The sequence below is a fragment of the Pinus tabuliformis genome, chromosome 4_2, assembly GCF_031772625.1.
Source record: "Pinus tabuliformis cultivar Carrire ecotype Pingquan chromosome 4_2, CPIR1, whole genome shotgun sequence".
Lineage (NCBI taxonomy): Eukaryota > Viridiplantae > Streptophyta > Pinopsida > Pinales > Pinaceae > Pinus > Pinus tabuliformis.
Genome location: NC_142304.1, coordinates 327,386,881 through 327,409,769, shown reverse-complemented (window position 1 = coordinate 327,409,769; position 22,889 = coordinate 327,386,881). Strand labels below are relative to the sequence as shown.

Here is a 22,889-nt window from a genome sequence, read left to right as displayed (position 1 = left end):
GTAGCCTTATCTATTCCATTCTTACTAAGACAGGACCAGCCTACTCTATGTTTGTTTCCACCTTCCATTTGTTGGAATTTCTACGTTTAACTTGTTAGAAATTCTTCCTATTTTATCAGGTTTATTTCTTCCTACTTGATTAATTACTTATCAAGTTATTTACCATGTAAATACTGAAAATAAACACTAAGTACAGTATCAACATCTACAGATCATCAACTGAAAGAAAACAAGCACACAAGTGACACTGTTATTTTTGTACCAATGTCCCCGGAAAAACCCAATGCGGGAAAACTAGTGCAGCTATTCAGAGGATTTTATTATTATGCAGTTTTCAGAATACAATTAGGGTGCCAGAAATTGTTCACCCAACAGAGAATGCCCTCGGCACTAGTACCTCTCCTCAGAGACAGATATTCTAGTTGAATAATCATCGAATGAACAATCCCACAACAACAATTGCAGCTCCCACTACTTTGTGTCACTCTGATAGGGACTGTCTCACCCTACCCGACTCACTAGCTCCCAGTCTATCCCACGAAATCCTCCCAGCACTGCCTCTTGGCCCTGCATCAGCTCTACTAGCCTCTGCATCAGCTTCTGGAGCTTCTGCGTCAGCCCCTAGACCCTCTGCATCTCACACGCTGGCCTCTCCTAGCTCTGTTCAACTCCTGGCTGCCTCTGCGTAGCATCCAGCTGCATCTGTGTCAGCCTCTCCTGGCTCTGCGTTGTCTCTCTGGTACCAACTTTGCCTCTCTGCTATGTATTCACTGCCCCTCGCTGTTGATCACTGATTCTATCTCTCTTAGCAAACCCCGCTCTAGAGAATAGAATGACTGATCACTCAGGTGTGTTCTCCAACTAACCCTCAAGCCTCTTCTTATACTTTTCTCGTTGGTCCATCAACGGTCGAGATTAAATGTCTAATCAATGGCTAAGATTAGATTTGGCTTGATCCATGACTTTTGGACCCTTTTAACCCAGTTTTATATTAATACCCATTAACATTTTATTTTTCCTAAGTTTAGACTTAGGCACTCCATTAAAAATATTAATTATATTAATATCTCCCAAACTGGTTAGAATCTGCCCAAACCATTTCTGGGTCTTGGAGATCTCACGTGCTTTAGCCTCTCTACCAATTTTCATTGCTAGAGCACATCTGATGCTACCCCAAATCAACACTCCCTCTTAGCGAGCACTGTGCTCTAGTAATACTCCTCAATGAGTATCACCCTGATCATCTAGCATCAGTCCCTATGTTGATGCTAAGCCTCCCTGCCCAACATCCTCTGCACTGCTGCATCCTGTACTGCTGCCCATGGCCCTGCCACTACCACTGTTGCATCCATACGACATTTCCCTCTACATTCGTGTTGTTGTTGGTCCATACACCCAACATTGCATCTGCACTGCATCCCCTTATCCTCACGCTACATCGTGCTACCGCATACTACTACTGCACTACAACCCAGTTACTGAGAAGTAAGTAACTGATCCACCCAACTTCTGACATCCTTGTCAGGCTAGAAACACTCCCGATGTTGAAGCTCTCTCTACCGCTAACCAATGTTTTAAAACTCCGACTCGGCCGAGGGTCGACTCCGACTCCGACTCCGACTCGGCCGAGGGTCGACTCCGACTCCAACTCCGACTCGGTATCGACTCGGCCGGCTCGATTTCAATGACTCGGTCATTGTAAAAAATACATTAAATATTTATTTTTTATAAAAACACATAATTTTAAAGATTTTCATTCATGTTTCCAAACACACAGCATTAGAATATAGATAGAAGACAACATATGATCAAAGTAGGCTCATGAATATATCCATTATATCAAAATGGCACCCAATGCATTGTCCAATACATACACGATGATGATATAGAGATCAAAACAAAAACACATAACCAAGGAGGCTATAAATGGCCTCTACAACAAAAGTCTGTGACCAGTACTACTGGCTACTGCTAGAGTTGCCAACATCATCTGGCTCAGTGTTACTTGGAAGTTGGGAGCAGGAGTGAAAGTGGGGAGCGAGAGCGAAAACGGGAGCGGGAGCAACATTTTCAGAAGCTCCTGGTTTGGGAGCAAATCCCAGAGGAGTTTGACAACCAATGTCACTAACATCAAGGTACATAGAAGGATTGGTGCTCTTGATTAAATACGAGTTCCATACCCTAATACATGACAAAATTCAATGGAAACATTGCAATCCTCCAATCCTGAAATCCTGAAAAACTGATAAGTCTGCTGGATTTTGAATGAAATCTAAAATTCTACTTTCTCCATATGAAATCCAATGAGGCCGAAACCACTCTCAAACATCCTGAGTCATTTCATGGTAATGTTAAAAATTTAAGTAAAAGGATGAAAATGAAGATTAAGGAGAATGTCACTTTTACTTTAAGAATTTAACATTACCATGAAATTTGAATAGCATATCAATAGTAGAGAGCATTTGAGTGTGTTAAAAAGGGTTTGGGAGGGGGAAATGGACCCCAAATAACATTTAACTAATTCATAAAACACACTGGAGTTCGAACCAATCAGCAAACACTTCAAAATTTCATTAAAAAAATGTCAAATCGTTGTTTTGATGGGGTTACAGGCCACTAGTTATGACTCGGCCGAGTCAATATAGAAACGGCCGAGTTGGCCAAGTCAGCCATGACTCGGCCGAGTCATTGAATGACTCGGCCGAGTCATGGCTGACTCGACCTACTGAACCGTTTCCTCCACCGAGTCACATTTCTGGGCAATGAAACGGATCAACTCGGCCGTTTCCGTTTCGAATCGGCCGAATTTTAAAACTATGCCGCTAACAAGTGCTCCCTCTTCTGGCCTCTACGTTGCTACAACAACTCCCTGCATCTCGCACCGTTGCAACCCTCTTTGTGCCATCCTGCACCATTGCAACCCTCTTTGTGCCATTCTGCACCGTTGAAACACTCTTGTGCCTCTCGCACTATTGCAGCCTGCTAGCCTCGAGCTGTCTGAGGACTCCTGCACTCTAGCACTCTTTGTCGCTTCATCCGCATTCGTCTCTGCCCACATTCGCCAGTCCTGCTACTCCTCTTCAGGGCTCCCGTAGTAAGGTATAATCCAAGAGGTTGGGTACCTCAAGGATCCTGCCCCTGATCACCTGTAGTCCTCCTGACTACAGCTCAATGTCTCCCGCTTCTTCTCAAGTGGCACATGAGCACTCATGGCACAATCGTCATCCTCCTCGACTTCTTTCCCTGCCTTCGCTGGCACTGCCTTGGTCTCAGAAGCTTCTCCCTTGCTTTTCTTACTTGGACACTGGTTCGCAAAATGACCCAGTTCCCCACAATGGAAGCACTTGACCTTGGAGAGGTCCTTCTTCCACTTCCCCTGCTTTCCCACAAATGCTAAAGCTACATCCTCTTCTTCCTCCTTCTTGATCCTAATCCCTTTACCGCTACTCCCGGCCTTAGTCAGCCGTCTAATCTCTTCTTGACGAAGAGTCGCCCACAGTTCTTCCCAATCTAGAAGCTTCGACCTGCCCAATATGCTCTGGACAAATACTTCCCAATCCTCAGAACTGCGTTTAGTGCGGTCCTCACCAACATCTCCTCATCCAGCGTGGCCCCTATGTAAGTCAGTTGTTCCCAGATCTCCTTCAATCGATCGAGGAAGATATCTCTCTGCTCTCCCTTCTGCATCTGGTATGACCGCAGCTGATTTTCAAGTAACATCTTCCTTTGCACGAAAGTATGTTGGTACAATTTCTTCAGGGCCTCCCACATCTCATTTGTTGTATCCTTTTCGGCAATATGCGGCACCACATGATCCTTGACCCCATCAAGGATGATGCACTTCACCCTGGCCATTGTCTCATTGTACTTCTCATTTTCAGCTAGGTCAACTGGGATCGCTATCATTTTCAAGGCGAAGTCCTTGATGTGATATCTGTCTAGAATGGACAAGATCCTGGCCTTCCAGACCACAAAGTTGGATGCTTCGTCCAGCCTATCCTGATCTCTCAGCCCATTCACAGCCATCTCACTGCTCCTCTTTCGACTCCTCTGAGTCTCTCAACTTCCTGTCTGGAAGTTCTCGGTTCAACTCCCTCTGAGTCTCGATTTCCCTTCTGGAAATCCCTCTACCAATGTCAAGTTGGCCATCTCCGATCGTCTGTGCAACTGCACCATTGATCCAAATTCCTTGGCTAGAAATCCGCCTCGGCAACAACTCCTTCCTCCTTGGTCTTGCCCTGTTAGGTACTGTTCTGACCACAGTACCCCACCAATTTTGCTCCGCAAATTACCCAAAGCCTCCTATGCCCCAGCAACTGAAGGATTGAGCCACTTGGCTTTGCGCAATCCTGGCAAGGGCAAATCAGCTCCCCCATCCAACTGCGTCAGCCCTCATGGCCTCTACGTGGCTCTGCGTGAGCCTGATTTTGCCTCCCTTCGCCTCTGCGTTGTCTCTCTCTAGCCCAGAATGATGACACAGTTCCTCTACCGCACTCCTTCCTCTGTCGCCTTCTGCAATGATCAGCATTGTCACTCGGGGCAGCTGATTCTGCTGCTAATGCTCTGCTCGGCTGATGCCTTCAGTTATCCTTTGATCTGCAACCACCCTCTGATACCATGTTGGAATTTCTAAGTTTAACTTTTCTTGTACTATCTAGTTTATTTCTTCCTACTTGATTAATTACTTATCAAGTTATTTACCATGTAAATACTGAAAATAAACACAAGTACAGTATCAACATCTACAGATCATCAACTAAAAGAAAACAAGCACACAAGTGACACCGTTATTTTTGGACCAATGTCCCCGGAAAGATCCAATGCGGGAAAACCGGTGTAGTGATTCAAAGGTTTTATTAATATGCAGTGTTCAGAATACAACTAGGGTGCCAGAAATGGCGCGCCCAACAGAGAATGCCCTCGGCAGTAGTACCTCTGCTCGGAGACAGATATTCCGGTTGAATAATCACCGGATGAACAATCCCACAACAACAATTGCAGCTCCCACTGCTCTGCGTCACTCTGATAGGGACTGTGTCACCCTACCCGACTCACCAGCTCCCAGTCTGTCCCACGAAATCCTCCCAGCGCTCCCTTTTGGCCCTGCGTCAACTCTACTAACCTCTGCGTCAGCCCCTAGACCTTCTGCGTCTCACACACTGGCCTCTCCTGGCTCTACGCAACTCCTAGCTGCCTCTGTGTCAACCTCTCCTAGCTCTGCGCTGTCTCTCTCATACCAACTTTGCCTCTCTGCGATGTATTCACTGCCCCTCGCTGTTGATCACTGATTCTATCTCTTTTAGCAAACCCTGCTCTAGAGAATAAAATGATTGATCACTCAGGTGTGTTCTCCAACTGACCCTCAAACCTCTTCTTATACTTTTCTTGTTGGTCCATCAACGCCCGAGATTAAATCTCTAATCAACAACTAAGATTAGATTCGGCTTCATCCATGACTTTTGGACCCTTCTAACCCAGTTTTATATTAATACCCATTAACATTTTATTTTTCTTAAGTTTAGATTTAGGAACTCCATTAAAAATATTAATTATTTTAATATCTCCCAAACCGGTTAGAATCTGCCCAAACCATTTTTGGATCTTGGAGATCTCATGTGCTTTAGCCTCTCCACCAATTTTCATGGCTAGAGCACATCCAATGCTACCCCAAATCAACATTGGTCCAAACATAATTTGGCTCCTGCAATTTCTTCTTCTTCCTCTTGCTCGCACATGTGAAGGGACTCCTACAATTTCAGATGTATCAAACCAAATGAAGAAGAGAGGTGTGTGATGAATGATGTCCAAATGAGCTTGAGATGACCTTAATTTATAGGCATTGGAGGAGGGCTTAATTAGCCTCTAGGCCGACTTGATTAAATTGTGACAACGTGGGCTTCACTTCAAAAATACACTTTCCCTTATCTGAATCCAGTGCTTCAAAAGTCAAATTTGGTCCTATCAGAAATAGGAATCCAATCCAATGATTGGAATTTGTCACTGAGCTGCCAAATTAATGTTAGGATATTCTGACACACAGGAAATAGTTAAGTAATACTTGGTCTAGTGTATAGTTAGGTAAAGTGTGTTTCTTTACTATGTACTTTTTGTAACTTACAATCCGACAGTCACAATATGTTCTAGACATTAAGTGATCCGACGGTTCATTCTCTCCTCAGTATTACCAACTTTTTCTTCCATTGAAGATTTTTTGTCCAAGTTCAAGACCCTTAGACTTCTCTTGGAAGGTGTTAAGGTTAAGAAAGAAGATGGTAGCCTTGTCTATTCATTCTTACTAAGATAGCACCAACGTACTCTGTGTTTTTTTCCACCTTTCATTCTACTAGGGAAGCCTCTATTTCTCAAGGACAAACCTACAATTCCCCCTCGTTTGATGCCTTTTGTGATTCTTTAATAAGAGAACAAGAAAAACTCTTACATCTTGGTCTTATTAATACTAGAAACTCTTCTAAGAAAGCCTCAACATCCCAGTAGTAACCAAATTCAAAGAACCCTAAGAAGCAGCATCCCAAAAAGAATGGTCCTAAACCAAACAAGGGCCATAAGCAATTTCAGTCTCAAAATGAAAAATCAATTCAACAAAATGATAAGGCAAATAAAAACAAAGGGAAGAAGATTGATAGACGTTGCAACTTTTGTAATCGTGATGGCCACTTAGAGTCCAAATGTTTTAAGAAGATGGAAGCCTTGGAAGCAGCAATGAAGAAGCACAACATCCATTTGGAGCACTCTTCAACTTCAACTTCATCTTCAGGAATAACACTTTCTGCATGTGGTTGTCAAGCATCTTGGTCTGGTTATGAACTAAATGTATCTTCTTCTTCTCATTCTCATGAGTGGCTCATTGATTTTGGAGCTTCTTATCACATGGCCAAAAACAAAGCCATGCTTTCTTCTTTAAATGATTGTAACACCAAAAATATAAATGTTGGTGATGATAGATCTCTTAGTGTTGTAGGCACTGGAACTATTTATCTAGAGAATGGTCAATTGAATGATGTATTATGTGTTCCTACCTTATCCTGCAACCTTCTATCTATATATCAGATAACTCATTCAGGGGAAGGTAAAATCGTTGAATTTTCACCTCATGATGTTGTAATTAAGGACCTAAGAGATCCTAGAGAGATTTTAGCTACTGGCATTGTTGGTGATTCTACAAGGTTGTATAAGTTTAACAACTTTGGGTCATCAACACTTCCCTTGGTATTTGTTGCTCATAATGATGAAGTGACCAAACTTTGGCATGAGCGATTTGGTCACTTAAGCTATCGCTCCCTTCAAAATCTATGTAAAGAAAATATGGTGACAAGTCTTCCTATGGTATCTTGCTAAGATGGTGTTCGTTCTGGATGTGTACTCGGAAAACATCATCGGGATAGTTTTGAAAAACTCATCGGGATAGTTTTGAAAAACTCATCGGGATAGTTTTGAAAAACGTGCCTCTTGGCACGTCTCAACCCGTTTACAGCTTGTGCATAGTGATTTATGTGGTCCACTTCCAGTTGTTTCATTCTCTGGCTACAATTATTTCTTAACTTTCATTGATGATTTCTCCAAACGCACTTGGGTATACTTCTTAAAACTCAAGAGTGAAGTCTTTAACATGTTCTTGGTCTTTAAAGCCTTTGTTGAGAAACAATCTGGACATCAAATTCTTAAGCTAAGATCTGATAATGGTGGAGAATATGCTAACAACAAATTCATCAACTTTTGCACTGAGCATGGAATTCAATTGCAACATATTGTTCCATATACTCCACAGCAAAATGGTGTAGCTAAAAGGAAGAATCGCACCTTAAAAGAAATGGTTAATTGTATGCTTCAATCTAAAGGACTTAGTCTTAAATTTAGGGTAGAAGCAACTAACTGTGCAAATTACATAGTAAATCACACTCCTACTAAGGTTTTAAAGAATATCACTCCAGAAGAAGCATGGAGCTCAATTAAACCAGATATAAGTCACTTTTGTGTTTTTGGAAGTGAAGCATGGACCCATATTCCAAATGAGAAACATAAAGCCTTAGAACCTAAGAGTGAAAAAAGTATTTTTGTTGGATAATCTGAAGATGTCAAAGGATATAGACTTCTTCAACCTAGATCCAAAAACGTTAGCATTAGAAGAGATATAAAGTTTGTTGAAAATATATTGGCCTACGAACCTAGTTCTGCGAATGTGCCACCTCTCTCTATCCCTTCTACTTCTGAAAATATTTCTTCTTCAGATGATGACAGCGAGGATGACAATCCTCCCCCACCTTCTCGAGATCCTCCTTCAGCTCCTCAGCTTCCAAAATGGGTCTGTGCTACTCGGGATGCAACAAGTGCTCTTGCAGGTGATCCTACAGATCAGCGTCGTACATGTTCTCACTTCAATAGAGCCTCTTCTTTACTAGCTCAAGCTTCAGTGAATTATGATCCTAACACCTTTGCAGAAGCTTCAGGCCATCCAGATTGGGATACAGCTATGAATGAAGAATATCGTTCACTATTGGAAAATGATACATGGGACCTTGTTCCTCTTCCAAAGGGACGAAAACTTGTTAGATGCAAATGGGTTTACAGAACCAAGTTTGGACCAGATGGAAAAGTTGATAAACATAAAGCTTGTCTTGTTGCTAAGGGTTTTTCACAAGTTGAAGGCATTGACTATACTGAAACCTTCTCCCCTGTTGCCAAAATGAACTCTATCCGCCTTTTTCTTTCCCTTGCTGCCTCTTTCAAATGGAAATTCCATCGGATGGATGTTAAATCTGCCTTCTTGAATGAAGAAATCCATATGGAATAACCTCCTGGCTTTATACAAACAGACTCCAGCCTTGTATGTCGGCTTAAGAAATCCCTTTATGGTCTCAAGCAAGCCCCTTAGACTTGGTATGCCAAAATGGATAGCTTTCTTTTAGATATTGGCTTTTCTAGGTGTCATTCTGACAATACTGTCTGACAAGAAAGTGGGTAAGTCTCTTATCATTCTTGTTCTTTATGTTGATGATCTTATCCTTACTAGTAGTGATCCCAACCTTATAAACCATGTGAAGTCTAGCCTTAAAAATCAGTTTGAAATGACAGACTTAGGACACTTGCATTATTTTCTTGGTCTTCAAGTCTTGCAATCCAAAGAAGGTATTTCCCTTTCCCAGTCCAAGTATGCCTGTGATCTTCTACACCACTTTCACATGGAAGACTGTAAGTCAGCCCCTTCTCCCTTTCAGTCTAGAGCCAAACTTTCAGTCACTTGTACTTCCCCTGAAGTTGATGCTACCTTATACTGTCAACTTGTTGGAAAACTTTTGTATCTAACCCATACCCGTCCTAACCTTTCCTTTGTTGTTGGCCTTATTGCTCGGTTTATGCAAAACCCACATTAAAGTCATTGGAAAGAAGCTAAAAGAATACTTTGTTATGTTCGAGGTACAGTTCAGTTTCAGATTCATTATAGTGCAGAAGCATCTCCTTATTGGTTGGTTTCACTGATTCCGATTGAGCTAGTGACCCTAATGATTGAAAGTCTACTATAGGTTATGTCTTCACTCTTGGTTTTGGACCTGTTACATGGGCTTGCAAGAAACAAAGTGTCATTTCTCTTTCTTTAGCAGAAGCGGAGTATCACCCTAATGATCGAAAGTCTACTGTAGGTTATGTCTTCACTCTTGGTTCTGGACCTGTTACATGGGCTTGCAAGAAACAAAGTGTCATTTCTCTTTCTTCAGCAGAAGCGGAGTATCGTGGCATCATAGAAGCTAGTAAGGAAGCCCTGTGGCTTCATCAAATCCTGTCAAAGTTTGGTTTTCAGCAGCAACATCCAACTACACTTTGGTGTGATAATCCAAGTGTCATTCAACTATGCAAAGATCCAGTCCAACATCAGCGCAGCAAACACATTGAACTACACATGCACTTCATCAGAAAGATCATTTATGACCATGTTCTTGAAGTGCAATATTGTTCAACCGATGATCAAGTTGCAGACATCGTTAAAAAGGATCTCACAGAGGCGACGTTTACTAAACTTCGATTTATGGTTGGAGTTCAGGAAGTTGTCACTAAGGGGGGATAGGTTCTAATGCCTCCTTCCTTCTCCTATTGTGTCATCTTTGTACATCCTTCAATCCTATCCCAAGTTGTTCTTAAGGGGGGATGTTAGGATATTCCGACACATAAGAAATAGTTAAGTATAACTTAGTCTAGTGTATAGTTAGGTAAAGTGTGTTTCTTTACTATGTAACTTTTGTAACTTACAATCCGACAGTCACAATATGTTCTAGACATTAAGTGATCCGACAATTCATTCTCTCCTTGGTATTACAGACACTTGATCTGTGGCTTAACACCCGATTGGTCCATGATCTCTATTTAAAGAACATGGAGGGTCATTTGTAAGGTGACCGTTCATGAGAGAAGCTTATGTAAATTTTCTTTCTTTTACATTAATAAATTGCCTGAAGTGGCCGCGTTGGCTCAGGCCGTGGACTGTTTCCCTCTTTGAGGGTTTTAACCATGTCAAGAATATTGGTGTACCGATCTATGATCTGTTTGTCAGTGGTGTCCTTTGGTGCTCTATCTAAGGAACTTACCCTGTAAATTTCTATAATTAACATGAAGCACCACTATCTACCAATCACATATCATCATCATCTGCAATAGAACCTATTAGAGTAGAAAAGTAAAAGAAATCTTTGTCACCCTTAAACTTCTTTGGATGTTCATCATCAATATGAGTTGCAGAAGCATGTTGTTTTCCCTTTCACTTTTTGTTATTAGTCATCTCAAGACAATCCCTTTTATAGTGTTCAAATTTGTGACAACCAAAGCATTGAACTTTTGACATATCCTTCTTCCTTTAGGGAGAAGGTGATATTTTTCTCGACTTCTTGTTTTGAAAGCCAAGCTTCTTTTTTCCTCTGGACTTCTTGAAATGAGTTGCAAATGCTTGAGAGTCTTCTTCATTTCTATCTCTTGATATAAGCCTTGAATCTTCTTGAGCACAAGAGGTCCATAATTCTTCAAATGAGGGAGCTTCGTTCCTGCTACTTATTCCTGTTGCATATGCATCCCATGATCTAGGTAGCCCATTGAGTGGTGTAGTCACAAGTTCCTTCTCAGAGACAATCTCATCAATTGCTTGTATTTGGTCTCTTAATTGAGATATTCTTACAAAATATGAGGCTACAGTGTCATCATTTGTCATCCTTATATCACGGAGCTCATTCATCAAGCTCGTGGCTTGGCCAACATTCTTTGCAAGAAAAAGATCAATTCTAGTCTTCCAAGCTCTGAAGTTTGACTAACTTGTTCTCTGATTTCATAGAAGAAGCCATGGATGTAACAAGGACTACAACAATAGTGATCTCAAGATACAGTTTCTTCTAGAGTGATCTCAGTGTTCCTTCATTCACCAAAGCTCTGATACCATGTTGATTTTTCAAGGGAAATGGATACTAGCACAATATTTCTGAAAACTGATAATTACCTCTAATGATGTTGATCTTTGTTTAATTATTCCAATATATCATTAAGCAATTATACTTCAGAAATTCAACCATACAAGAACAGTAGAACAGTAGAGATCACAATGCACAAAGAGAACACAAGATTTAACCTGGGAAAACCCATTAAGGGGAAAAACCCAGCAATATTTTCAATAGAGAAATTCTCCTATTCAAAAAGAGACACACCTAGGCCTTCTAGTCATCAACTAGGTCAAACCCGGTCAAACCCTCCAAATCAAGTCTCCCAATCCAATCTAGCACTTCGCTCTATTGATTTGACCGAGAATTTCGTCCCTCCTGCAATTGCCAGAATCCTAGAATTTTGGCACCCAGCGATTTCACAAAAATTTCGGCTTCAAACAGAAATTGCCCAAAAAAGTCTAAATTGCACAGAGAGAGTTTATCCACACATGCGAGCTAAAGAGAGGGAGAGAGAGAGAGAGAGAGAGAGAGAGAGAGAGAGTTTATCCACACCTGCGAGCTTGAGAGAGAGAGAGAGAGAGATGTGATTTGTTCTTTTCATCCTCCTTATCCTTTTTGTTCCTCACTAGGATACCCAAACACTATCTTGCTTAGCATAAGAGAGAGAGAGAGAGAGAGAGAGTTTATCCACACGTGCGAGCTTAAGAGAGAGAGAGAGAGAGAGATGTGATTTGTCTTTTTCATCCTCCTTATCCTTCTTGTTCCTCAATAGGATACCCAAACACTATCTTGCTTGAGAGAGTGTGAATTTGGGTGCCTTGAGGATGAGGTCGAACTATCTATATATAATGGTCAGCGTAGGTCGAATGGGTGTGACTCTGCCTGGGTCGAATGGGTGACTCTGCCTAGGTCGAATGGGTGTGACTCTGCCTGGGCCAACTTGACTTGGAGGGAGGCCGACTTGACAAACTTGGAGCCAAAAATTTCAATTTCAAAAATTCAAATTTTCTTCTTTCAAAAGTCTAAATGGGACTTGACTCAAAATATATTTTTCTTTTGACTCTAGCATTTAAAATATGCTTTACAATAATCAATATAAATACATCAAGGGCCAAATATACATTATGAAGACCGACCATAGTTACAAAATTCAACAATATTAATAGAAAATTTTACACGTTTAAAAACCATGAAATATAAATCATATAATATTAAAAAACTAGAAAATATATAAACCCTGGCTCGTTGCAAAAGTTGTTGACTAATGGGCATTAACGAATTGTTTCATGTCGCCAATCGTGGTTGTGGTCGTCATAGCATTAGCCATTGTGGCCCTTGTAGCAGTCACCACAGTAAAATGCGCACTAAGATGGAATCACAACAGTCAAGCCATGGGATTTTCCCTACTGATATAAAGTCATAGCAGGAACCATGCGATTCAGCATGCTAAAATGGAATTGCAATAGTTGTCGTGGAGTTGCAGCAAACAACAACCAATGGACACAAGGGGAGTACCATGGCACTGGCTCCTTGAAAGAATCCTCGATCACTATGAAAGAGTCGATGAAATGGAGGATGATGTTCTCCAAGGAGTGAGTATGGATGAGGGGACCTAGCTATATGACCCTAAGGGGAGACGAATGAGGCAGCCCCACTCTTCTAACATCCAAGGTTACAGATAGAACCTTGATCATTCAACTAAATCTAGGGGGTAGTCCAACAAGCGTGAAGCACCCTACTGTAGATGCATTTAGAACCAGTTCCTTTGTCAATCAAATGATGCATGGTATGTGGCTTAGCATTGCAATTCTTTACAAGCCTTTGATATGTCAATTGGTCACTCGAGGGGAGGAAGAGAAAAGGGTTGAGGCCTTATTGATCTATGCTCTAAAGTTCTTGGTGTTTTGTTAGTCGCTTATTGCTCCAATGAAATGGGACCAACCTAGAAATATAAGGTGATCCTCCTTGTGGTCTCAAGAGAGGGCAGGGAAAGAAAAAATTAAGATCTCGCATAACATATTTCTCTCATGAAGAGAGCAAGGCATCCTTGTTTGTGATATCAAAAGGAAGTGGAAAGGGATGTTAGTTTTTGTAGCATTGGATGTGTTCTAGCCTTAAAATTTTGTGGAGAGACTAGAATACATGAGATCTCCAAAACCCAGAAATCGTTTCTAGAAATTCTGCCTAGAAATGACTTAATTAGATAATTAACCAGTTTTTAAATATTTCCTAAGTCTAAACTTAGAGAATATGGTTAATTAATCAGTATTAATTAAGTCAAGGCGTGAATGATCTAGAAACTCACTCGGATCGACTTCAAGTTAATCCTAGCCATCGATTAAGATTTAATCTAGGTCATTGGAGTCCCAACAGAGGATTACAAGAAGAAGTCGATGTGCACTTGGAGAAGACACTTGCAGAGTTCGATTTCACTGGCAGATTGATTTCCTGAGCAGTAGCAGTTAGTTGCTGGAGAGAGAGTCAGAGAGATCGAAGAAATGTGAGGAGCAGGGACAGTGATCCGGCGGAAATATTTTCCATATCGGAGAGGCAACAACAAGAGGGTCGAATTATCCTAGAGAGGTAGCGCTGAGGGACAGCGCAGTTGCTTCAGCCAGGCAGTTCGATTTGGAGGAAGGAAAAATCATTCTCAGTTCCAGAGGTTGGGAAGAAGTCCCAGAGGGTCGAAGAGACGATTTCCTCAGCATCCAAAGGCAGAACGACTTCATCAGAGCCCAGTTCGAGGCAAGTTGTCGAGCTAGCTACGCAAAACAGCGTAGACGCTGATGCAAAGCTTCAAGAGGCCGAGTTTTGATAGGCAGAGCCGTGCTAGAAATTACTTGTGGGAGAAGGGTAATTTCCTTCAGTATTTTGCCCAGATTTTCTTGCTGCCTGGATTGCCAATTGAGCATCCATATATGTACTCAGATTTCACTGCTTCATAATAAAATAAATTCCGCGCTGTTGCACCGATTTTCCCAAGTTGGGTTTTTCTGGGGACATTGGTCCAAAAACCACTGTGTTATTTTATGTGTGTGCTAGCATTTCTTCCAGCATTAATTCTTCCGCAATTTTATTTGTGTATGTTGCAGTGTGATTTATTCAATATTTGTTGTAGCAAACAATAAATAAATTGTTAAATAAAATCAACAATTAGGAGAATAATTTCCAGTCGCTGCAATAGGATTTGGGTTTCCAAATTTTCACATGGTATCAAAGCGCAGTTGAGTAGCCAGAGAGCTCAGTAGCGAAGACAAAAGGAGTTTCGTTGTTTAGTGTGGGCAGCAAATCGAAACCCCAGAGGCAGCGCAATCACTTTGCCAAGAGGCCGAATTTCTTGAGGAGATTTGATTTTTCTGAGGGAGGGGCAGAAAAATGCGATCTCTCCATATCGAAGGATTCCAAAGGCAGAGGGAGCAGCCCAGTATTTTCGTAGAGCAGATCTCTAGCTGGACGCAGTAGTTTTGCAACAGTTTGCTAGAGCAAAGCTACCGTCGAGTGGAAGAAGAGCACACACTAAGGGAAAATTTTCCTCAGGGAATTTTTAGTCTCAATAAGTTCGATTTTCCTTGCAGATCAACAGTTGTTGTGACTAGAGTTTCTCACTCCAAAACGGAGTGCGAATAGTTGAGCAACAGGGAAGAGGAGATTTTCGACATTGTTGAGATGGCCACTGCTAGGCTTTGTGATCAGGACAGGTTGGATGGAGCTTCCAACTATGTCATCTGGAAGGCAAGGATGTCCTTCTTTCTAGATGAGTTTGGCCTGAAGACATATATTGATGCAGTGGTAGCAATACCCCAGGATGCAGATCAGCTGAAGGAGTACAGAAAGGAGATGGCATGAGCGAAGAGGTTAATCCTAGATGGAGTCCGGGATCACATTATTTCACATATCGCTGGTAAAGGTACTACCAGAGAGATGTGGGAGACTCTCCACACTATACCAGAGCACTTCCGAGCCGCAAAATATGTACTTAGAGGAGAAGCTAAGATGCATCAGGATGCAAAAGGGGGAAGGCATAGACCCTTTCCTAACCAGGATTCAAGAGGTCCGAGACTAGTTGTCAGTTGTTGGAGAGGCGCCTCAACCCACAAAGCTAGTGCGATTGGCACTAAATAGTGTCTCTGAGGAGTGGTAAGTGTTTGTCCAAAGTATTTTGGGCAGAGCTATGGGACATGATGTGGGCCGATTTGCAGCAGGAAGAGTTGAGACGAGCTCTATTGAAGAGCTCCATCAGTGGCAGCAATAACGGATCGAAGAAAGTGAAGGAGGAGGAGAATGTGGCCCTCGAATCAAAGGGTCCTAGACAGGGGCAGGGGGAGCAGAGAAGAAAGGAGGACCTGTCAAAAGTCAAGTGCTTCAAATGTGGTGAGCTCGATCACTACAGTACCCAGTGTCCTCTCAGCAAGAAGGACAAGGAGGAGAAGCAGGACCAGCAGGCAGCATCAGCAAATATCTATAGGTTGCCCTCCAGACTGGAGGAAGACTTCGCTCTGTTTGTTGACATACCTCCAGGAGTGAAGTGGAGTGACTTGGTCTTGTAGCCCTAGAGCACTACAGATGGGTAGGATCCTTGAGGAGTCCACCTCTTGGATCAATCCCTTGCTATAGGGGCCCACAGTATTCAGTAGCAAGATGGATCAGTGGCAGCCGACGCAGTGAGATGCCAGAGTGACACTTGCAGAGACTAGTAGCAGTCAGATGTTGGGGAGTGCAGTGCAAAGTTGGCAGCAATGCAATTGGCACAGTGCAAAGTCAGCAGCAGTGTAGTTGGCATAGTGTAGAGTTAGCAGCAGTGCAAATTCTTGAGTGATAATGCAGATACTAGCAGCAGCCGGACTCGGGTGACATATGCATCATACTGATCACAGTTGATTCAGTATTTAGGATGCTTCTCAGTTGCAGTTGCAGTAGCGACATATGAGAAGGAGTTGCAGTGTTGGCAGCAATTCAACAAGGTCAACAACAGCACAGGTGTAGCAGATATTAGAGTTGCGCAGTGGTTGGTGGGCAACAACAACCAGACATCAGCAGTGTGAAAAGAGATGATGCAGAGACAGGTTGTTGCTACAGGATGGGCAATAGAACACTAGAACACATTCCTCACTAAGGAGTGTTAGTTTTTGTAGCATCGGATGTGTTCTAGCCTTGAAATTTTGTGGAGAGACTAGAATACATGAGATCTCCAAAACCCATAAATTGTTTCTGGAAATTCCGCCTAGAAATGACTTAATTAGATAATTAACCAGTTTTTAAATATTTCCGAAGTCTAAACTTAGGGAATATGGTTAATTAATAAATATTAATTAAGTCAAGGCGTGAATGATCTAGAATCTCACTCGAATCGAATTGAAGTTAATCCTAGCCATCGATTAAGATTTAGTATTGACGTTGGAGTCCCAAAAGAGGATTATAAGAAGAAGTCGATGGGCACTTGGAGAAGACACTTGCAGAGTTCTATTTCACTGGCAGATCGATTTCCTGAGTAGCAGCAGTCAATTGCCAGAGAGAGAGTCAGAGAGATCGAAATAGTGTGAGGAGCAGGGACAGTGATCTAGAAGAAAGATTTTCCAGATCCGGAGAGGCAGCAGCAAGAGGGCCCAATTATCCCAGAGAGGCAGCAATAAGGGACAGCGCAGTTGCTTCAGCTAGGCAGTTCAATTTAGAGGAAGGAAAAATCATTCTCAGTTCCAGAGGCGGGGAGGAAGTCCCAAAGGGCCGGAGAGATGATTTCCTTATCATCCAAAGGCAGAACGACTTCATTAGAGCCCAATCTAAGGCAAGTTGTCCAGCTAGCTACGTAGAGCAACGCAGAGGCTGACGCAGAGCTTCAGGAGGCCGAGTTTTGATAGGCAGAGTCGTGACAGAAATTGCTTATGGGAGAAGGGTAATTTCCTTTAGTATTTTTCCCAGATTTTCTTGCTGTTTGGATTTCTAGTTGAGCATCCATAGATGTACTCAGATTTCACAGTTGCATAATAAAATAAAATCCTCACTGTTGCACCGGTTTTCCCAAGTTGAGTTTTTTCGAGGACATTAGTCCAAAAATAACTGTATATGTGTGCTAACATTTCTTCCAACATTTATTCTTCTGCAGTTTTATTTGTGGAGGTTGCAGTGTGATTTATTCAATATTGTTGTAGCAAACAGTAAATAAATTGTTAAATAAAATTAACAATTATGAGAATAATTTCCAGTTGCTATAATAGGATTCGGGTTTCCGAATTTTCACAAGGGATCTCCCCAAAACCTAATATAGATAGTAATAATAACCTTTGATCGTAAAGAAAAAGGGGCACCTAAAAATGAGATGCATCTTTGTCTTAGGCTCTTGTAAGTGGTGCATCTAGCAAGTCCTATCTAGCTACAGGATATGGCCATTAGTCTCTACCCAAAGTTTGTGGGATCCTATCTGAAACTAACCTAGGGGGATCTTGGGTGAAAGCATCCAATATCTCTATGTGTAGAGTAGGCAGACAATGATGCCATTTCGTAACTCCAAGAAATGCTTCAAATAGAAAACCATCTTTGAGCTTAGGTTCTTCGAGGTGTGGTCCAAGTAATGTGATGTATACTCTATATATGTTGTCTTTGATGGCCCAATTCAACTCTTGTTTAGTTAATGAGAGGTGGCTTGGTGCATTTAAAGAATACCTAAAAGGGAGTAGCTAAGTCACATGACACAATGATACAGGACAAGGACACAAAAATACAAGTGTCCAACACAAGACATGGCAACCCCGAAAAAAGGAAACAAAGGACCCATTAATATATCAATCACAAATTAGTGAATTATACACACAAAAATGAAATATAGACAAACATTCAAATTTTTTTAGAATTTAGAGACGAAAAAGGTTAAAAACCACTTGCCCAACACTTGGAATCTCTTCTAACACTGCATAATAACCCTCATCTGCACTCCAAAACATCTCATGCCTCCAACCTGTTGAGTGAAATGAACTCAAAAGAAAGGGAAAACATGATTTTATGGGCCATGGGCCTCTTTTACAGAGGGAACAATGAGGGCACATGTCCGAAACATGTTTGGCACATGTCCGAAACATGTTTGGCACATGTCCTGTGAATAGGACAGGTGCCCTCAAGTATTTGTGTGTAATGTTCCTAACTAGGAAAAATAGTGCTATGCAAAGCAAACAATAAAAACAACACCATAAAATTGAAACATTCAGTGCACACCCATAAAAAGTCCAGGAATAACCAACAGCTGAGCCATTTTATTATAATCTGAGAGAAAAGTACAATAATTTGGAAGTGGTGCACCTGGGCTTACCTCGATGGCATGCGTGATTAAGCCCGGGTGGTAATATGTCAAGCCTAGATGGCATAAATCACTGCTACAATGATGCCCTGCACTACCTTGGTGAAATTGTGTTGTCTATTGCGAAGATGCTGCTAGAAACCCCACCTTCGGTGCTCAGAAAATTCCAAGAAATTGACCCGGGCCTCTCCACCAAATACCCAGAATAACCTATGAAGGAATTGTCCAAATGTTGACCTTGGAATTTTGGCCCAAATTCTCCCTAGCTCCTCTAATTGTTGCCTGAGTTGGGACCCCTATTTGACTTCTCAGATCTGCCTAGAAAATTCTGCAAATATAGCCCCAAGCTCCTCAACCAAAAGACGCCAAAACCCAGAAAGGGTTTGGCCTGGTTTTGACCCCGGAAATTCAGCCTCCCAAGAGCCACGCCCTCCTCCAACTGCTGAAGTGTACGACCTGCCTGTAACTCCAGAATAAGCCCTCCAAAACACACCAAAATGGCTGAGATAATCTTCCCAAACTTCCCCTTATCTCTCCCGGCAAATACTCGCTCCACAACTGACCCACGAATTCCCCATGTGTGCCCAGTGATGAATTCCTGCGCTGGTCCTGAGTGCTAGCAATCACGTTGCTCCCAAACAAAATCTCCAGCTCCCAAAATCCTCCTAAAGGCTAGTCTTCCCCTGTACTTCCTTCTCCAAAACTCCTCCAGCAATTGCTCCCCAGAAGGCCACTGAATTATCTACTGCGTATTCCACTACTACGTCCTTCTGGAGTATGCATTGACTGAATGATGGCTGAGTTGGGGGCTCTAAATATCCACTTGCAATCTCCCAGAATGATAGAAAGAAACCTCACTAGGGTGGCACTCATGGTCCACCGAAGAGAGGGTGAGTTCTTCTCTTGGAGAACTCGTGCTAAACAGCAGGTGACCCGCTAAGCAGCTCGAGCAACTAAGGTTGAGTTCAATATGTCCAAAATATGCCAAATGAAATAGAGCCTCCTCTATTTATAATTCATGGGCCTTTTTTCCCTTGTGGGCCCCCTCCAACTAGCAATTCAACTTTCCCTACTTAGTCATTCGAACTTCCCTCTAAGGTGGTGCGTATTTCCTCATGTGGGTGGCCCCCATGCTATGCCAACAAAACATTTCGGTTCCTTTTCCTTCCTAAGTCTTTTCCAAAAATCACATGGGTCCCATGGCCTCCAAAGTTGTCAAAATTGTAGAATAAATAAACCTGTAACAAATTAATTTCGGAAGGGACATTACTTTGTGTCTAATATGTAGGATATGGGACACATGCCCTATTTGGACATGTTCTTACTTTGGGGGGTAGACAATCTAGGGAGATGGCCACCAATTAGAGAAGCCAAAACACCTTTGAGTAACAAAAGTTCATGTACACTCTATTGGACAGGCTGAAGCTATGACATCAGAAGAGCAAAGTGCTAGGTAAGAGTAAATCTCTCTCCCAAAGGCTGGGTTCCAAAAGATCTGAACTCATGTAGGAAGGAGACTAAACATAAGATGGGCTCCAAACATTACTTGAACAATCAATTGTGGGACCATACAATTGCATCAAATGGTGCAACATGCACCTAAGAAATAGGATTTGGACTCTTGCTGCTGACTAAGTCAATCTACAACAAAGTTACAAACTCAATCCCTCGAACAGTTTGAATCATAGAGGATTGTAGGTCTAATAATCATTTCTAAGAGGTGGAACTTGGATGAGATGTCTTGAAACTAAATCTGGAAACATAGTCATTTGAGAAGTGAAGGGAGTCATAGCCTTCGTTGGGTTTGCTTTGGAAGGCCTAGTGCATGCTAAAATGAGGCCTCACGACTAGACCCCCTAGTAGATATAGGATGTCATGATCTCAATCTCTTCCCTCGGGAAGAGACATGTAAGTCAAAATAAGCACTTTTCGATGCATTGAAGATCATAACCTTAGTGTTACCTAGGTTGACCATCAGCTACCTTAAGTCTCAAATGTTGACCAAGGCATCAATCTATCTCTAAAGGCCCTCCACTAAGGAAGTCAACAAGAAAAAGTCATTAGTGAAGAGAAGCAAAGAGATCAATACATGGTAAATGAGGCAATCATCCCCAAACTAAACGTGCTTGTCAAAGGAGGATTTCAACTCATCAGTGTAGATCCCAAAGAAAGTCTGTTGAAACGCGTACCCCTATGGACTCCCATGATGCTTTGGATGAAGCTAGAGAGGTCACCCTGTAGAATGCTACTGACAATCAATGCAGCAAAACCAAACACACGTGTCCTCTTAAAGTACAATCTCTAGATGGTTATTTATTGGAATTTATTTTTAATTCTCTACCACTAGTCTTATAGATATGCTTGTTCGCTTGCCATGTTATTGCATATGGCTTCCAACAAATGCTCTTATTTTCAAAGATTGGACTTGGATAGAAAACAATATGATTTGGACTTAAGGAGGACTGCATCATAACACAACATGCACCAAAGGATAATGCAATTCTTGTAGTGAATAGATTCTACATCTGAAAGGCAAAAGTGGACATGTATCTCCGCAACCAAATACAAAAAACACCCAGGCAAACAATAAGTACATCCTAAATTTGTTAATAGTTATAGAAGGGAGAAGGGGCAGTCTAAAATGGACTCTTGCCAACAAATTAATAGTTACATTCTTTATTAGGAGCAATGGATATAATTAGGCTACACTTATGAAACAAAGCAAATGTAGGGAATCATAGAGATTCACATTCTCAACAAATAAAGGAGGCAAGAATGCATGATCTGGAAACAATATGTCAACACCGCTTCCCATTTTGATTGGAGCATTGCCTTGGTAGAATACCAGAAAGCATTAAAGCAAGTTTGATGTGACAGGATGAGATCCAGGAGCACATAGAATAGTTATCACGAAAGACTGTTACAATCCAATCAGACCACCATCTCTTTGAGGACAAGCCTAGAAGTAACTCCTATAAGCTTTCTAGCCACAACTTTGTCAGAATTATAATCCCACTGTAAACAACAAAACTCGTGATCCTTATTCAATCACCACACTCTCCTAGCAGATCAAAAGCACTAATATTCATGCTTCTAAGTTCTAACACAAGATAAAATAAAACTGAGATCTCCTACAATATGAGCCAACTTCAAGGTTCATCTTTGTTGAAGTGGGTTTTGGACGCTGGTGATTCTCTACAATATTAGGTCATCCATACAAAGGATACATAACAAAACATAACTACACAAGAGAATAGACAGTCTCCATACCTTTACCGTTGAGGCAACCACATGTGTTGCAATCCTTGATGTGCAGAGTCCTAATACCAACTTGCTATAGCCATGTTCAACAGCAACCTGCAGGAAATTTTGAAAATATATCAGAAGTGGCTAAGATTCGAGACGTAGTGAAAGGTCCTCAGCTTGTAGTACTTGTAAAGATGGGGAATGTATGGCATTTCTAGAATTACCTTCTGTAAAACTTGCATTCTAGGTAACCTAGCAGATCTTCCTTTCCAGTTGTGTCATGCACACTTCCTAACAAATCCAACAGCTTTTCTTTGGAATCTGCAGAATCAGACCAGATGCTTTCAATTGGGACAATATGCGTTTGCTCTCCTGGATTTGCTTTACCAGAAACAATGAACTTGATCTCTTCAATCAACTGACAAGCTTCATGAGAATCAACTAGTAATGCTGTACTCTCATCCACAAAAGCGACTCCAACATGGAATACATGTAGAACACTGTCTCTACTTGCATCTGAATCTCTCTGTGCTTTGGATTGAATTTCTTTTACGAATTCTAAAGCAACCCTGTTGAAACTTAAAAAGTGAGCACAGCAGTTAACTTATTAAGACTAAATATTTTTCACAATTGTGAAGCAAATAACATAAGTTCATCGTGTTCCCCTTCCCCTTATGGCAAGCCAACAATACCGAACAGGATCATAGATCCAATGTCAAGCATGAACAAGAGTCATCAAGAAAACCTACAAAACTTAACATGTTTACATGGGACTGAAGACTTCACAAAAGGCTCTTATTAATAATAGGATTGGTATTAGACCTATGGTGGTGCATAAACAAATAGCTATTTGATGATAAACACATCCACAAACAGAATATCAATTATGGCCGGGAAATTGCGTGTAATTAGGTTAATTAGGTCCA

The 22,889-nt window shown here is 41.6% G+C and overlaps 1 protein-coding gene across 1 annotated transcript in view; it reads right to left on the bottom strand.

Moving 5' to 3' along the window:
* LOC149169278 (cytoplasmic tRNA 2-thiolation protein 2-like) overlaps window positions 1-22,668 on the bottom strand; it is a 53,902-nt gene extending 31,234 nt beyond the window's left edge. Inside the window, 4 exon segments of the mRNA XM_089425142.1 lie at window positions 21,988-22,074; window positions 22,188-22,210; window positions 22,213-22,566; window positions 22,656-22,668. Coding sequence (XP_089281268.1) covers window positions 21,988-22,074; window positions 22,188-22,210; window positions 22,213-22,566; window positions 22,656-22,668 — 477 coding nt within the window.
* Window positions 22,669-22,889: the final 221 nt, after the last annotated feature.